General features: G+C 50.0%; 2 protein-coding genes across 3 annotated transcripts in view; one reads left to right on the top strand and one right to left on the bottom strand.

Moving 5' to 3' along the window:
• The first annotated feature begins 9,029 nt into the window (after positions 1-9,029).
• ARHGEF3 (Rho guanine nucleotide exchange factor 3) overlaps positions 9,030-14,238 on the top strand; it is a 306,479-nt gene continuing 301,270 nt past the window's right edge. Inside the window, exon 1 of one of the 2 annotated variants that reach the window (XM_049640756.1) lies at positions 9,030-9,134. The gene's annotated coding sequence lies outside the window, so the exon portion shown is untranslated. The remainder of the gene's footprint in view (positions 9,135-14,238) is intronic. The other variant, XM_049640760.1, reaches the window with a different exon arrangement.
• Positions 12,947-13,592, bottom strand: SPATA12 (spermatogenesis associated 12). The gene is given in 4 exon segments (XM_049640763.1): positions 12,947-13,270; positions 13,272-13,318; positions 13,321-13,475; positions 13,477-13,592. Coding segments are annotated over 4 exon segments (570 nt in total). The 3' UTR covers positions 12,947-13,018.

Below are 14,238 nucleotides of genomic sequence, written 5' to 3'. Positions count from 1 at the left end.
TCTAGAATGGGCCAAAGACCCTCCCTCACAGGGTGGTGAATGTGAAGTGCTTACTGGCACATAGTGCTCAGAAATGACAGGTATCCAGGACAGGACAACAAGTGGTAAGAAACAGCAGGGACACAGGATACAAGCCTCCTGGCCATTGTCTGAAAAGAATATGGTGGACGAGTTGGGTCTTGGGAACATTGGGTTTTCCTCGTCCGCTGGTTCTTCCCCCTACCCTTCCCCGCAGGACTGTTAAAAAACAAAACAAAAAACCGCTCTGAGTGAAGCACTGCTGAGGAGGAAATTCAACCATGTTCTTGCCTCTGATGCTTGGCATAGCCTTCAGTTTTCCTGTTCATATTCACCCAGGAGACTGCATGTTTTTCCTCATTCATTTCCTCTTTCCCATGCTCCCTGCCATTTCCGCACATTTCTAAGAGCCAACCTTTGAGCGCCACATGCTTTACACGCCATCATCTCATTTAGTTTCACAGATACTCTGCTACGTGGGTAATCGTACTGTCCCCATTTTACAGAGGCTTGGAGAGGCTGTCCCTTACTCGTGATCTCACAGCTAGCTAGTAGCAGAGCTGGGATATGAGCTGCAGCAAACCCTGCCGAGGCTGCTCACAGGTCCCCTTGGTAAAGGTCTGGCCGCCCAGGTAGGTGGGGGAGGACTTGCAAGTGTACGTGTGGCCAAAGGCAGTAGAGTGTTTTCCCATAACGTTAGTGGGGACAGCAAGTGAGGACAGACAACCACAGGATGTTAGTTCCCACTCTGAGTGCTCTTTGTGTCTTTCCTCACCACAACCCAATATACAAGGTACTATTAGCACTCTCATTTTTGAGATGCTGAAGTCAGGAAATCCGTTAGCTTTGCCAAGAGCACAGACAAGGGATTGGCAGCTCAGAGATTTGTAGATCGAGTTGAAGCATCCTCATCCCTAACCAGTAGGCTGAACTGTCCCTCTGTATAGCCGATAGGCTGAAGGAAGGACCTGGAGTGCCAAGTTATAGTGGCTTGGTTCCCTTATCCAAATATTGAGAGTAGATTTCTTTCACAGGTTAAGCAAATAGATCTAAAGGGACTTGATTGGAAGAATCTTACTGGGCAGTTGGTGCAGTAAGTGAATTCTTACCTATTAGTAGGAAAATCCTCTTTGGACATCAGAGAAACCCTAATTTTTACCACAGTGTTAGAAAATAGAGCCTGTTTTTACAGCTGCTCAGGGTTTTTTTTTTTTTTTTCTTTTTCCTTTTTTTAGTTTTAAAGTAATCTTTGCACCCAATTTGGGGCTCAAACTCATAGCCCCAAGATCAAGAGTAACATGCTCTACTGACTGGGCCAGCCAGGTGCTCCTGTTTGGGGTTCTTATAATCGCCAGCATCTGTGGGGCCTCAACACTGGCTTTACTTTGTTTTAGAAATGCAAACTTTAAAGGTAGCAAAGACCAGCTTCCCTTGCAGGCTTTAATTAGAATTTCATCTGCTTTAATTGAATAAGAGACTACTAACAGTAAGCTAAGCAGATGGTGGAAGGAAACATAAAAATATATCTTTGCTGTCCTGGGCATAGTGGGCCTTCAATAAATGTCTGTTTCCCACCCCTAGCCCCAGCATACCCTGCCCTCCCTGTTCACAGGAACAAAATCAGAAGTGGTCCAAGAATACGATAAGGTAGAGGATGCAATGAAGGAGGGAAGGACACAAACCTGAGGTGAGACCTTTTGCAATGAGACAAAATTCAAATAGGGTCTTTGGGATTAAGGGAAAGTAATGCAAGATCAGTGAGCTCGGCTCCCGGGGCTCTTTCTGGAGAGGATGTTGCACCAGCTGTCACATTTACCGATGATACAATGCTCTTACAACATTCATCTGAGAGTCTAAAGTGTGTACTGGCAACACAGTAATGGGCAAGATGCACACACGATCCCTTCCCTTCTGAGTCCGTCTCTTTCTATATATGGGACTGTGGGCAAATCACCTAATTGCTCTGAGCCTGTTTTTTTCATCTGCAAGCTGGGACTAATACCCACTGCATAGGGGCTATTGTGAGGATGAAATGAGATGGGGTTTATGAAGCACCCGTGGTCATGCTTGGAAGTGCCTGGCACTTGGTAAGTAGTGGTTTATCAGTCAGTCTGTGGAAGAGCAAGACTTGGGTTCTGTGGGGGTCAGATGGGGATGGGAGGGAGACAGTTACCTGCTGATAGGAGCTTCAGCCCAGGGACTTCGTCAGGTGCTGAGTTACAGCATCTTACTCCCCGAAAGAAGAGACAGGGTTCATGCCTGTTTGTTTTGATGCTGGTCTAGGAAGGAAGGGATGGGAGTTGGGGAGGAAGGATGTGTTCCTAGCAAAATTAAATTAGGACAGTAATGCTGGTTTTCTTGATAATTGAACGTATGTAGCCTGTGCTAACTGACCGTGAACTCAGATCTGCTCATGTTCCATTCACCAGCCTCCTTTTTTCCTAGTCACCTGCCAGCCCTGAGAGAGAGACTTTTTTCTGGACTTGGTGCTTCAAGGACCCTGTGCCAGGCAGATGGACACGCCCCACTCTAGATGTGAACAAAAGCTGGGAATTTTTCTTTTTTTTCTTTCCTCTGTCTTTTTAAATAACATTGATTTTTCTTTTAGGTAATATAATTTTTTTATATAATGGTCTTGCTTAAAGGAGGAGAACTCTTTTTTTTAAGTTTATTTATTTATTTTGAGAGAGAGCATGTGTGTGAGTCAGGGAGGGACGGTGAGAGAGACAGAGACACAGAGAGGGAGAGAATCCCAAGCAGGTTCTGCTCTGTCAGTGCAGAGCCAGACGTGGGGCTTGACCTCACAAATTGTGAGATCAAGAGTCTTGACACTTAGCTGACTGAGCCACCCAGGCACCCCTGGGATTGTTTCTCTGACTATGAGGAAAAGATTAGGGAATTCTCTGCTTTACAAAGTTGGAGGGGACAGAGACAAAGAAGTGGTCCTCCAGGATGATTGGTCCTGCCTGGTGGTGCCCCCTCTGGCTGGTCAGAGACATTCCAAGAAGTGGACGGGTGTCAGCTTTCAGACAAATCATAGACACTTCCCACCAGTGTGGGCAAGGCCAGGCCACAGAGAAGGAGACCTCACAGCAAAGAAAGGCCGGCACGCCTGGCAGCAGAATGCAAACACAGGCACGTCCTGCCTTTGGTTTTTGCACTGAAGTTAGATGTACTTACAGACGGTACGCACATGTGTATGTGTCTATTCTCATTGTTACGATGAGAATCCTTGTGATTAAAATGGAGCTTTAATGGGGCACCTGGGTGGCAGTCGGTTAAGCATCCAACTTCGGCTCAGGTCATGATCTCACTGTTTGTGAGTTCCCCTCTGCCTGTGGGGAGGTGGATCCCTGGGGCAGGTTAAGGGCTGTGTGGCTATAAAGAGGGATCCCTTAAATGTCTGCCTCAGCCTGGCTGGGGTGGCTGATGGGCTAGAAACTGATGTAAATTCCTATCTCTTGGAGGTCTTAGTTCCAAGAGTGACTGGCAATGACCTCTATGAGAGATGGCTACTTGATCAGGAGGTCACTTCCTGCTTGAAACTGCCAGTGGCCCTGGAAGTGACCTCTGATGTTCTGATCTGGCCCCTTGCCAATCTCTTTTTTGTGTGTTCATTTTTTCTTCAGGGCCATCCCAGGGTTTTTTGAGATCCCTCACTCATGTGTTCCTGCCTTGGAACTTCACGTATGCCATATCTTCTGCCTGGAACACTCTCTCTCTGTTTCCATCCCTCCTTTGCTGTCAAACCTTCCCTGACCACTGTTCATTATGATCTAGGTCCTGACATTTGCCTTCAGGAGCACTTAGCTCAGCTTGTGTGATTATGTGATGGTTCCTCTTGCCCACAAGAATGGCTGCTCCTTGAGGGAGGGCTGTGTCATTTACAGTAGGCCTTCCTTCTGGGTTGGGCTCAGATTCGATTTCTTGAACCAGCTAGAGATCCCAGCCCTACCATTCAATTGTCACTGGGCAAGACACCTCATCTCTCTGGTCTTCAGTTTCCTCATCTGTTGGATGGGGGTAAAAATGCATCTGACTTATGGGGTTGTTGTAAGGATAAAGCAGGTAGAGGGTGTAGCATGGTGCCTGGCACATAGCAGGTGCTCAAAACCATTAACATTTGTCTCTGATGTCATCAAGAGTAAGCAGTAACAGTTACTAGTAAATTTTAAAAGGTTTCCTGGAGGAACAACATTTATTCCTTTCTTTGCAAATTGAAATGAGGTCACTATTCATTTACCATTACCATGATCCCCAGAGCTGAGAGTCACTTGAATGGCTTGTACTGTCTCAGGGCTTCACTCCCTGTGGGACTTAGATTCCTGTAGACACGAGATTGGTCAGTGACATGGTACATATTAGAATCACCCCTGTGAGTCGGATGGCTGCTACTGTGTCAAGCATTATGCCATTGCCTGACTACATCACATCCTCCTAATGGAACTTTGGAGCTTAGGTGATGTGCTACCCCAGGGTAGGACCCAGGTTGGATTTGAACTTGGGCGTTTTCTACTCCAAAGCCCCTCTCTCTCTTTCCACTCCACTGCTCAAGGTTGCTTCACAGGTTTTCCTTTAACCAAGATTATGAGAACAGAGGGGTCTCTTTTGAAAGAAATGGTGTGGCCACTTGCAGAGCATTGCCGAGGCCTGAATAGTAAGACCAATACCTTAATCCTTCCACAGGTATCCCCATCCCCTGGATGGGGACTGTACCAGATTAGTGTCACTTCAACTGGATGCTCCCCATCTTTCAACAACACCCGTCCCCCACCAAAAGGGAGAGGGCATCTGTCTGTACAGTGCTGCCTGCAGAAGAGTTGAGTGTCTTTCCCCGTGACCCCACTTACAGGTTTGTCTTTAGGAAATAACGAGATATGTGTGCCAACATTTATTATGTGTGGGTTTTCATTAGCAAGCATTACTTATCCCAGATACTGAGAAATGAGAAGCACACCAAATACTGGTCTGACTGATTCTAAGAAGAGGGCACATTCATACAAGTGGCTTTTAACAATCATATTGCAGAAGAGTATTTCATGACAAAGGGAAAGACTCACAGTAGGTTAAGCGAAAATAAAGGGCACAAATTAACAGTGGTTATCACTAGGTGGTGTGCTTGTGTGTGGGTTTTATCTTATTCTTTAAACCTGTCAGTATTTTCTACATTTAAAAATTTATTTATTTATTTATTTATTTATTTATTTATTTATTTTCAATACTCTGTAAACATGCTTTTTTGACTGTGCCAGCCAGGCTGTCCCTCTGCATTGTTTTACAATGAGTGGTGTTACATCATCAGAGGGTTTTTTTTTTTTCTCTCTTTTTGACAGAGAGAGAAAGAGAGTGAGACAGAGCACGAGCAGGGGAGGGGCAGAGAGAGAGGGAAACAGAATCAAAAGCAGGCTCCAGGCTCTGAGCTGTCAGCACAGAGCCTGATGAGGGGCTTGGACCCATGAACCATAAGATCATGACCTGAGCCGAAGTCGGATACTCAACCGACTGAGTCACCCAGGAGCCCCTCATCAGAGGGTTTTGAATGTAAGGTTGCACACAATAGTCAATGCCCCGTGGTACTGAGTGGGCACCAGGAGGACGGGGGAGTGGTCTCAAATGTGTCATCCTTGCCCTTGTCCTTGGTGATGCCTTCACATGTGGTCACTTTCCTCAGCTGTGCTACCTGGCACCTCACCTTGGCCCTTTTCCTGCCATTGCTTGTTAGTTGGGATCAGTGACACCGCATCATCTGCCCTTTCTGCAGGCCATGTGGGGGCCTCCTGCAGACACCCGGCTTTCCCAGTTGATGAGTTAGTAAGGTGACTGCCCTGGCCCCATTTCATCCTGTCTTGGAGAGTTGGAGGAGATGGGGCTGAATTCAAGAACAGGCCCTCCTGAACTGTTTCAAGGAGAAAAACCAGCTCATCATCAATGTCTTCTGGCCTGTCTGCCAGTTTCAAAACTTGGTGGATAGAAACCCACATTTCTTGCCATCCCTCCCCCACCCCACCCCCACACCAAAGGACTCCATTTGGGTGTATCATCTTTTCCTCCAAAGAGTCCTAACATGAGTCTAGGAACCAATTCCTTTCCCCTGCCCCCTCCATGGGGCCGAGTATGGTGTGGGTGGGAGGGGATGGCATGCTGAATATAAGCCCTTGTAGGATTAAGTTGATTTGTGTGTGTGTGTGTGTGTGTGTGTGTGTGTGTGTGTGTTTAAGTAGCTTCATGCCCAGAGCAGAGCCCCCGCACAGGGCTTGAATTCGCAACCCTGAGATCAAGACCTGAGTTGAGATCAAGAGTCAGACGCTTAACCAACTGAGCCACGCAGGCACCCCTAAATTGATTTCTTTTAGCCTACATATCCTACTTACAGATCTGTTCTGACTTCTGGAGACCCTGAATAATAAAACAGGAAGTCAAGGAGTTTACCTTTAGCAATAATAATAACAATGCACATTGCCTTTGCTGTGTACAGGAGACTTTCCCATGAGAAAGTCACATTCAGCAGCAATGGGAGCATTTCTCAGCAGCCGAGGGACCTCATCACTTATGCCTGCACCTTTCAACAGTTAAGGTCTGGTGTCTCACCCTGGCCATCAAGGCCTCTCTAGTCTCATTCTTCCCGGACCTCACAGACGTGTGCCCTGTGCTCTCCCACCTCTGGGCTTCTGCATCTCTGGTTCTGCCCTCCCCGGCTGGTTTCCCTGCCTGGTCAAGGGTCAGCTGAGGCCCACTTCCCGCAGGAAGTCTTTCTATGCCTGAATCGGGGCCAGCTCTTCCTCAGGTGTGTCTCTTCCCGCATCCTGCTCCCCATCTGCCTGGTGAGGGTCTGGCTGTTCCTGCATCACCTGCAAACTCCATGGGGTCAGGGACTCTGTCCTGTTGAGATTCACTACTGTTCCCCAGAGACCAGCACAGTGTGTAGCATGTAGCAGATACTCAAATCATTGTTAAGTGGAATCTAATGGAAATAAAACTTTTATTTCTGATAAGGCTGCCTGAGTAGAGCCCCACGTGTTGGCTTGTGCATCTGAAGTTCCTGCTGGGTTAATGGGGGAGTGGAAGCCGTTTATTATTACTTTATAAACAGGCTGGTTGTAGTAGGGATCTTCTTCAGTGTGGAAGGGGTAAAGGAGAGAATAACAAAAGAGGTTTGGGGGAATAGGTTGAGGACTAGGAGTCTGGATATAGGTTTTGCCCTTGGAAATGGAGTACTGCATAGGCTACCTGTTCTTTGAACAAGGAACAGGTGGGTAATGAGGCACTGGGTTTGGGGTCGAAGAGTCCCTTTAAAGTTGTAGTGGAATGAAGTTGCAGCTGTTGAAATGAAAGTTAGTTTGCTCAAGATGCTTAGTTTCTGGCCCCAAAGGCAGGCTGTCGGCCAGGAAGAGGCCACCCAGCACTAGGAGGCTGAGTGCCTGCAACAATACACAGGGGCTTCAGTGAAGAGTCTCAGCTTTGCTGGAGCAGTTCTGAACACCTCCCATGGGGCCTGGGGGCCTGGGCTGTGAGGTTGGCTTCCCAGAGGCTGCTGTCAGGACAGGTGCCTCCCAGCAAGCCTTCACCAGCCCCCTCTTCCTGTGAATGAGGGGGTGGTGGTTAGAGACTGAAGGGGTCCACTCAGAGGCTGTTCTTGTCATTTAACGGAAGGTCAGTCTGGCAAGAGCCATAATTATTGGGCTGACCCTCTTTTCTCTGACCTGGGGGCTGGCTTCACTTTTTCAGTTTCTTCATCTGAGAAGTGGGCCCACACAACTCATACCTCACGAGGCTGTTGTGAATGTTAAAATAGATCAAGCACTTAAAAGGCACACCTGGATTATGAGAGCAACTAATGAATTGTCGATTTTTATCACGATGGTTTACTTTTATAAGAGCCATACAGTATATGGCATTTTTTTTTCACGAGAGAGAGAAAGAGAGAGAGAACAAGTAGGGGAGAGGGGCAGAGGGAGAGAGAGCGAACCAGCCTTAAGCAAGCTCCACGCTCAGCTTGGAACTGGACACAGGGCTCCATCCCAAGACCCTGGGATCACAGACCTGAGATGAAATGAAGACTGGACACTCAACCAAATGAGCCACCCAGGCATCCCTGTAGGGCAGTCTTTGTATCTCTCCCCGCCCCCACGCCCCCAATTTATTTTGAGAAAGAGACAGAGACAGAGAGAGAGAAAACGAGCATGCGCGGGGAGGGGGCGGGGGCGGAGGCGGAGGGGCTGTCCGCACAGCCAGCGGAGCTCGAACTCACAAACCGTGAGATCATGACCTCAGCCCAAACCAAGAAGCTGGCGCTTAACCAGCTGCGACACCTAGGCGCCCCCATTCTTTATATTTCTGATTGTATGGGATCCTGAGGGCCGCAGGCGGTTATCTACTGAATGAATGAATGCAGAAAATAGTTTTAGTTGGATTCCCACGTCTATTTCCGCACGGTGACCCAGGCCACTGCAGGCTGCTGCTCTTTCTGGCTCAGCACCCGCCCACAAACCCCGCGATTCCTGAGGGCTTGGTGGCGCGGGGATTCGCGCAGCTCTGGCTCGTCCTCATTCTGACCCTCACAGTCCAGGAAAGGGAGGCTTGGACAAGACCCGACGCGCCCCAGGTCAGCCTAGCAGCGGGGTGGGGGCTCCACGCACAGGCTCCGGCCCTCGCCGTCAGGGCAGCCCCCTAAGTCGCCACAGTCCCCTGCTGCTCCGATACTTAACCCCGTGAGCCTGCCCTGGGCTGGCCGCAGCGCCTTCACCGCAAGAGCTGGGGCCGGGAGGCACACCCCTTCCCCGACGCTGTAAATTCTCTCCGCCAGGGTCTGGATTGGGTGGCGGGGGGGAATGCCTCAGGGCCCAGATCCCTCCCCAGTCTTCTCAGGGACCCCGGCGGGGCTAGCGGAGGGGGAGTGCCGAGCAGTAGCCAGGCGTGACTGCGTCCGGGTCCCGCGCCACCCGGCTCCGGCGCCAGAGGGGGTCCCCCGCCCGCCTCCCGCCCACGTGGCCGGCCCGGGCTCCCCGCCCCCGGCCCCGCCCCGCCCGGGGGAGCGGCCCCCGCAGCAGCCGCCACCGCCGCGGTCGCCGCGGTGCGCTCTCCCGCTCCTCTGGGCCGAGCCAGCGCTGAGCACCGAGGTGAGTGAGGGCGGCTGGCCGCGAACCCCGCCCCTCCGCTAGACCCTCCCTGGCTGGACACCCCTGCTAGGCGCCCGGGAGCGGGCACTTTCCGGGGCTGGCTCCTCCCCTGCCTTAACCCACAACCCCGAGCTGGACCCCCACCCCCCACCTCCGGGTCGCCCCCACCCGTCCCGGTGCCCGAAGCGGACTCGGCGCGCTGTCCGGTCCCGGCGCACTCGGAGCGCACTCGGGTGCCTGGGCGCGGCGCAGGTAGGCAGCGCCACCGCCACTCCGGACCGGCGGCCGCTCGCGCCGGAGACCCTGACTTTGGTGCTGGGAGCTCTTAGGCGAACGTTCCCAGAGCCACTTCCGGGGAGGGAGGCGCCACCTGTCCTTTTCCTTGGTGTCTTCCCCAGCCTTGGTGGGTCGCCCACAGGTCAGCGTCGCGTCGGGCGCTGCTGGTAGTGGCTCGCGGGGCTGCCGGTCACTTCGCCGCGAGGAACGCGGCTCTGGACGCGCAGGGCGGCGGCCGCGGTTCCGGGACCGCCCGGCCCGTGTGCTGGCGGCTGCATCTTTTAAATAGCGCGGCCAGAGGACCGTGAGGTAGAGGCGAGGGAGGCGGACCCCAAGGGGTTAGGGTGAATCTCGGTGCCTCATAGCCAGAGGCCGGTGAGCATTTTCTGAGTGTGGAAGTTGGCCGAGCCCGGTGGAACTGGATGCCTTTGGGCTTTGCCACGGGGTAGAGCTGCGCTTTGCACTGTCAGCCTCAACATGGGCTTGAACAGTGCTGAAACAGAGCGACTTGTTCCTAGAGGACTCTTTCCCCCTTTAATGCGTGAACCCGGCTTGCTTCCAGCCCTGGGCAAAGATGTGAGAACTGCCAAACGGTAGTTGTCCTGGATGCACCCGCAGAAACTTATTTTACAGCATTTCAGGCACAACACAAGGTATAACTGTGTTTTTTCTTGGTTGGGGTGTGGAAGCAGAAAGCTTTTCTGTGTCTCTGTCTTAGCTGTATAGTCTCAGGCAAGTTACTTCACCCACCTGTGCCTTAGTTTTCTCATCTGTAAAATGAGGATAATAGTACAAATGCTAAAGTGTTGTGTGAGGTGAAAGTTCTTAGAATTGTGCCTTGTATCCAGGTAAGCTCTACTCGCTTTAGTTGTTTTGGGCTGCAAAATCCTTGGGCTTTGCAGTAATGTTTCCTATGGTTAAGCAGCCTTTTACAAAACGTGTCTCAGAATACGAGATTAGAGATGACCTTTGTCAAGGACACTGCTGAGAAATGGGGTCTCAGACCTTCTCTGGAAGCTCTAGAGTGTGACTGGATATTTGCCTCACTGAGGGGGAGTGAATAAGGTTCCATGGGAATTCCTTCAGTTCTCAGGCCCCCTGATAGGCTGATACTGTCTCATCTCTGTGAGTGTGGGAGTGTAGTTAGGGGCCCAAAGACCTGCTCTTGTCCCCTCCCCTCCACTCACTAACCTCTAGCAGATTGTCCCTCCAGTGGAGCCTGCACCAGTTTAGCATCTTTTGGTGGTAGTAACCACAGATGGGAGTCCTGAGCCTGGGGCTCCAGGAATCTTCTGACACGTACATGAGATGCTTGGAGCACAGGTGTGTATTTTTCCAGAGAGTTCTCTCTTCATCATTTTCTGCAAAAAGCCTGCACCCCACAAAAGGGGATCCTGAATTGCTGGTGGGGAGATTCTTACCTCTTGTACAGGAGCAGGCCCAAGTTCTTACGGTGTCAAGATGTCAACATTACCTGTGTCTCCTAGAGGTAGAAGTGTACACGTGTTCCTTCGTGCCCTTACTCAGGGCACACCTTCCAGTGGAAAATTCAAGTCTGCCTTGACTTGAGAAAATCTGATAAAGAAGTCAATTGGGGAAAGGAGAAGGCAAGCTGAGGGAGCAGAGATTGTTGGCCTGTCGTGGGGCTGTTAGGATGGGATGCAGTTCATAAAATTTGATTTCAAGTTGTCAGGAGACTCCTCAGGGCCTTTGCACATGCTCTTCCTGTTGCGGAGCACACTCTTCTACCACTCTTCTCATGTCCGGCAGTATCTTGTCCTTTAGCTTGGATGTCTTCTCTATAGAGGTGGTTTCCTTGACCACTCTGTTCAAAGCAGCCCCTCCCCCATCAGTATTTATCACATTATCCCATTGTATTTTATTCATGGAGCGTACCTGAAATGTTCATAGTCGTGTATCTATTTATGGGTTTATTGTCTGCCTCCACACAGGAGAATGCAGACTCCAAGAGCGTAGAGGTATTGCCCTCTTTACCACTGAACTCTGGCCCCTGACACACAGTAGATGCTTTATAAATGTTCCTTAGTGACAGAATGAATGAGCATCCCCTGAGTGAAGTGAGGTGAGTAAGAGCTTTTTTTTGTTTTGTTTTTCTTAAGTAGGCTGTACGCCCAACATGGGCCTCGAACTCACAACACAGAGATCAAGAGTCACACGCTCTTCTGACCAAGCCAGCCAGGTTTAATTAACTAAAAAAATTAATCCTTGGATGCATTATCTTAATGGTGTGTACAAATATTGTCTGATTCATATCACTTTGCACAGGTTGAAACTTGAGTGACAATGAAACGCTTGTATATATGATTCTAATTAATGCACATTCCTGCGTGGGAGATCGCCGGTGTGGTGGGTGGAGTGGGGTCTTCTGTGGAGAGGTTTGGAGATAAGCTTTGCCTTCTCCTTCACTGTAGTGAAAACTGTTCATTCAGTTATGAAAATGGGTACACGTTTTTGTAAAAAAAAGATCGAAGATTATAGTTATTTGGAATCCTATCTGCACATGTGCCTTATCCCCTTAGCTCAGCTCATTCACTCCATTTATTCAAGAACCATTTATGGAGGGAGGGCTTGGAGACTGGCCACAGAGCAGTCAAGACTGGCAGTGTTCCTCCATTATGGTGTTACATCCCGTGGGCAGAGATGGACAGTCGACAACTAGGTCTATAATATGATATCAGGGAGTGTGGTCAGTGTAATAAACAAGATGAAGCTGGATGGGATCCACTCACCCAGAGTGAGTGGGGTGGAGGCAGCATTGGTTTAGGTCAGGGATGGTTTCTCTGAGGAAGCAATTCAAACAGAAACCTAGATGAATGTGGGGTGTGGCTATCTGGGGGAAGACAGTTCTATGCGTGTGGACCCCAAGGTTGTGGTTGAATTCCTGGCTTGGCCAGTCAGCTCTTGAGCCCTGGACATGGTCTGTCTCACTGGGGAAGGGGGGAGGGGAAATGAGACATTGTGGGCAGAACCTCCATCACCTCCTCCCCAGATCCTAGCAGGTGGCTGGAGTAAGATCTCAACACTGTGTGCTCTCATGGTTGACCAGAAGGCTTGTGCCTTCCTTTCCAGAGGTACCTGGAGTAATGGTGTTTCCTGAAACTGCCACCTGGGCGACGAGTATAAGCCTTGGGGGGCACTGCTAGAAGTACAAACCTACACGTAGTAAGACTTGCTTTATTTCACCTGCCCTCGCCATGGACTGCCTCCTCTTTTGTGCCATTTGGTTACAAACATCTCATCACCTACAGGGAACCATCTAGAAGGAAAGTAGTTACTTAGCAAAGCTTTGATGGAAAAAAACAAAGTGATGAAAATGTATAGGATCATAGACCAGGAGATGTATGCTTCCCATTCTCCCCATTGAGTGGTTGATTGGTTGGTCATTTGATGTTATTTAACAAAGCATAAAGGAGGTATGACAAGGAGGGTTCTTGGAAAAAGTGATATCTAAGAAAAGAAAGGGATGGCTACAAGTCACTTCTGTTGGGGAGTGGCGGGGGGTGGGGGATGGAAGGAAGAGGGAAGAGCATGTGCAAAGGTCCAGATAAAGAGGTACCAGCTCTCAGATGATGCCAGATCCTCATTGGTTATGGCAGCGTGTGTGCACATATGTTGGAGTATTCTGTGGAAAAGGAACTGACATACCAGTGCTCAGTAAATGCCAGTTGATGTGAAAGGCCGTGCCTTGTGCTATTGGGCTCTACACTGACATCCTCATGTATTATCTAAAACTGTCCTGTAGCACATGCCCTCTTAGTATCCCCATCTTCCTGACCAAGAAAGCAAGGTGGGAAGTGGAATAACTTGCCAACTGTGTCTTTCTGGAACTCTGTTCAGTTGTATCAGGGAAGGTGGAGATGAGGGGGATCTTCCCAGAAGATTGATTCAGTGATGTCAAGAGAGAGAGATGCTTTTAAATATCACTGACAGGCCTTGCTTTGGTGCACAGCGCTGTGGAATGTCAGCTCTGGGATCGCAAAGGCTGCTCCCGGCCAACCGCCCAGTCTCTGGCATGGTGAGGATTTGTTGGGGTGTTAAGTGGATCCCCAGGGTCTCTGGTGGCCACGGAGCAATGAGACTGGAGGAGGCCATTGCCTTATTTCCCCAGGAGTCTCCTGACTTTTCTAAAGTGGACCCACAAGTCAGGACAGAGCTGGACATGGGGCCCAAGTCAAAGCTGAGTGCTCCAGAAAGAGAGGCTGGGGTCCTTGGCCGGAGCTGAAAGACAAAGGAGGCAGTTTGGTGCCTTGTGTGGCTCAGCTAGCTAAAGATCAAATTAGTTATTTAACAGTCCAACTTAGTTCTTTGTCCAATCTGCCACGTCTACTTCCACACAGCATATGATAACTTTATAGGTTGGGGTTTGCTGCTCCTGCTGATAGAACCCCAAGCCCTGAATTCATCTTCAATTCTGAGCTTACTATTTTCCTGGAAGCTGGGGTGGTGATGCAGGGCAGTGGGTGACTTGAAGGCAAATTGACATGTCCGGAGGTGGTGGAGGTGATGGTCGGGGTCCTGTGTTCCAGTCTCAGCTCCAGCATTGCATTAGTAGCAAAGTGACCTCAGGCAAGGTGCCTAACCTCTGCAAACCTTGGTTTCCTCCTCTGTGAATGGGGACAGTGGTTGGCTGTACCTTATGGGTTTGCTGTGGGGATTAAGTGAGAAGATATGTGCAGGGAGCATATTCCTATCACAGCCTCTGTGCAGGAAAGGCTGGCTGTGGTCATTATCTGGTGACCTAAAACGGACACACATCACTCCGTCACTACTTTGTGCTCTGAAAGGTTTGCTCAAACACACAGAGAGT

The sequence above is a fragment of the Panthera uncia genome, chromosome A2 (assembly GCF_023721935.1).
Source record: "Panthera uncia isolate 11264 chromosome A2, Puncia_PCG_1.0, whole genome shotgun sequence".
NCBI classification, from domain to species: Eukaryota; Metazoa; Chordata; class Mammalia; order Carnivora; family Felidae; genus Panthera; species Panthera uncia.
The sequence above is the reverse complement of the archived record's forward strand: the minus strand, read 5'-3'. Positions and strand labels throughout refer to the sequence as shown.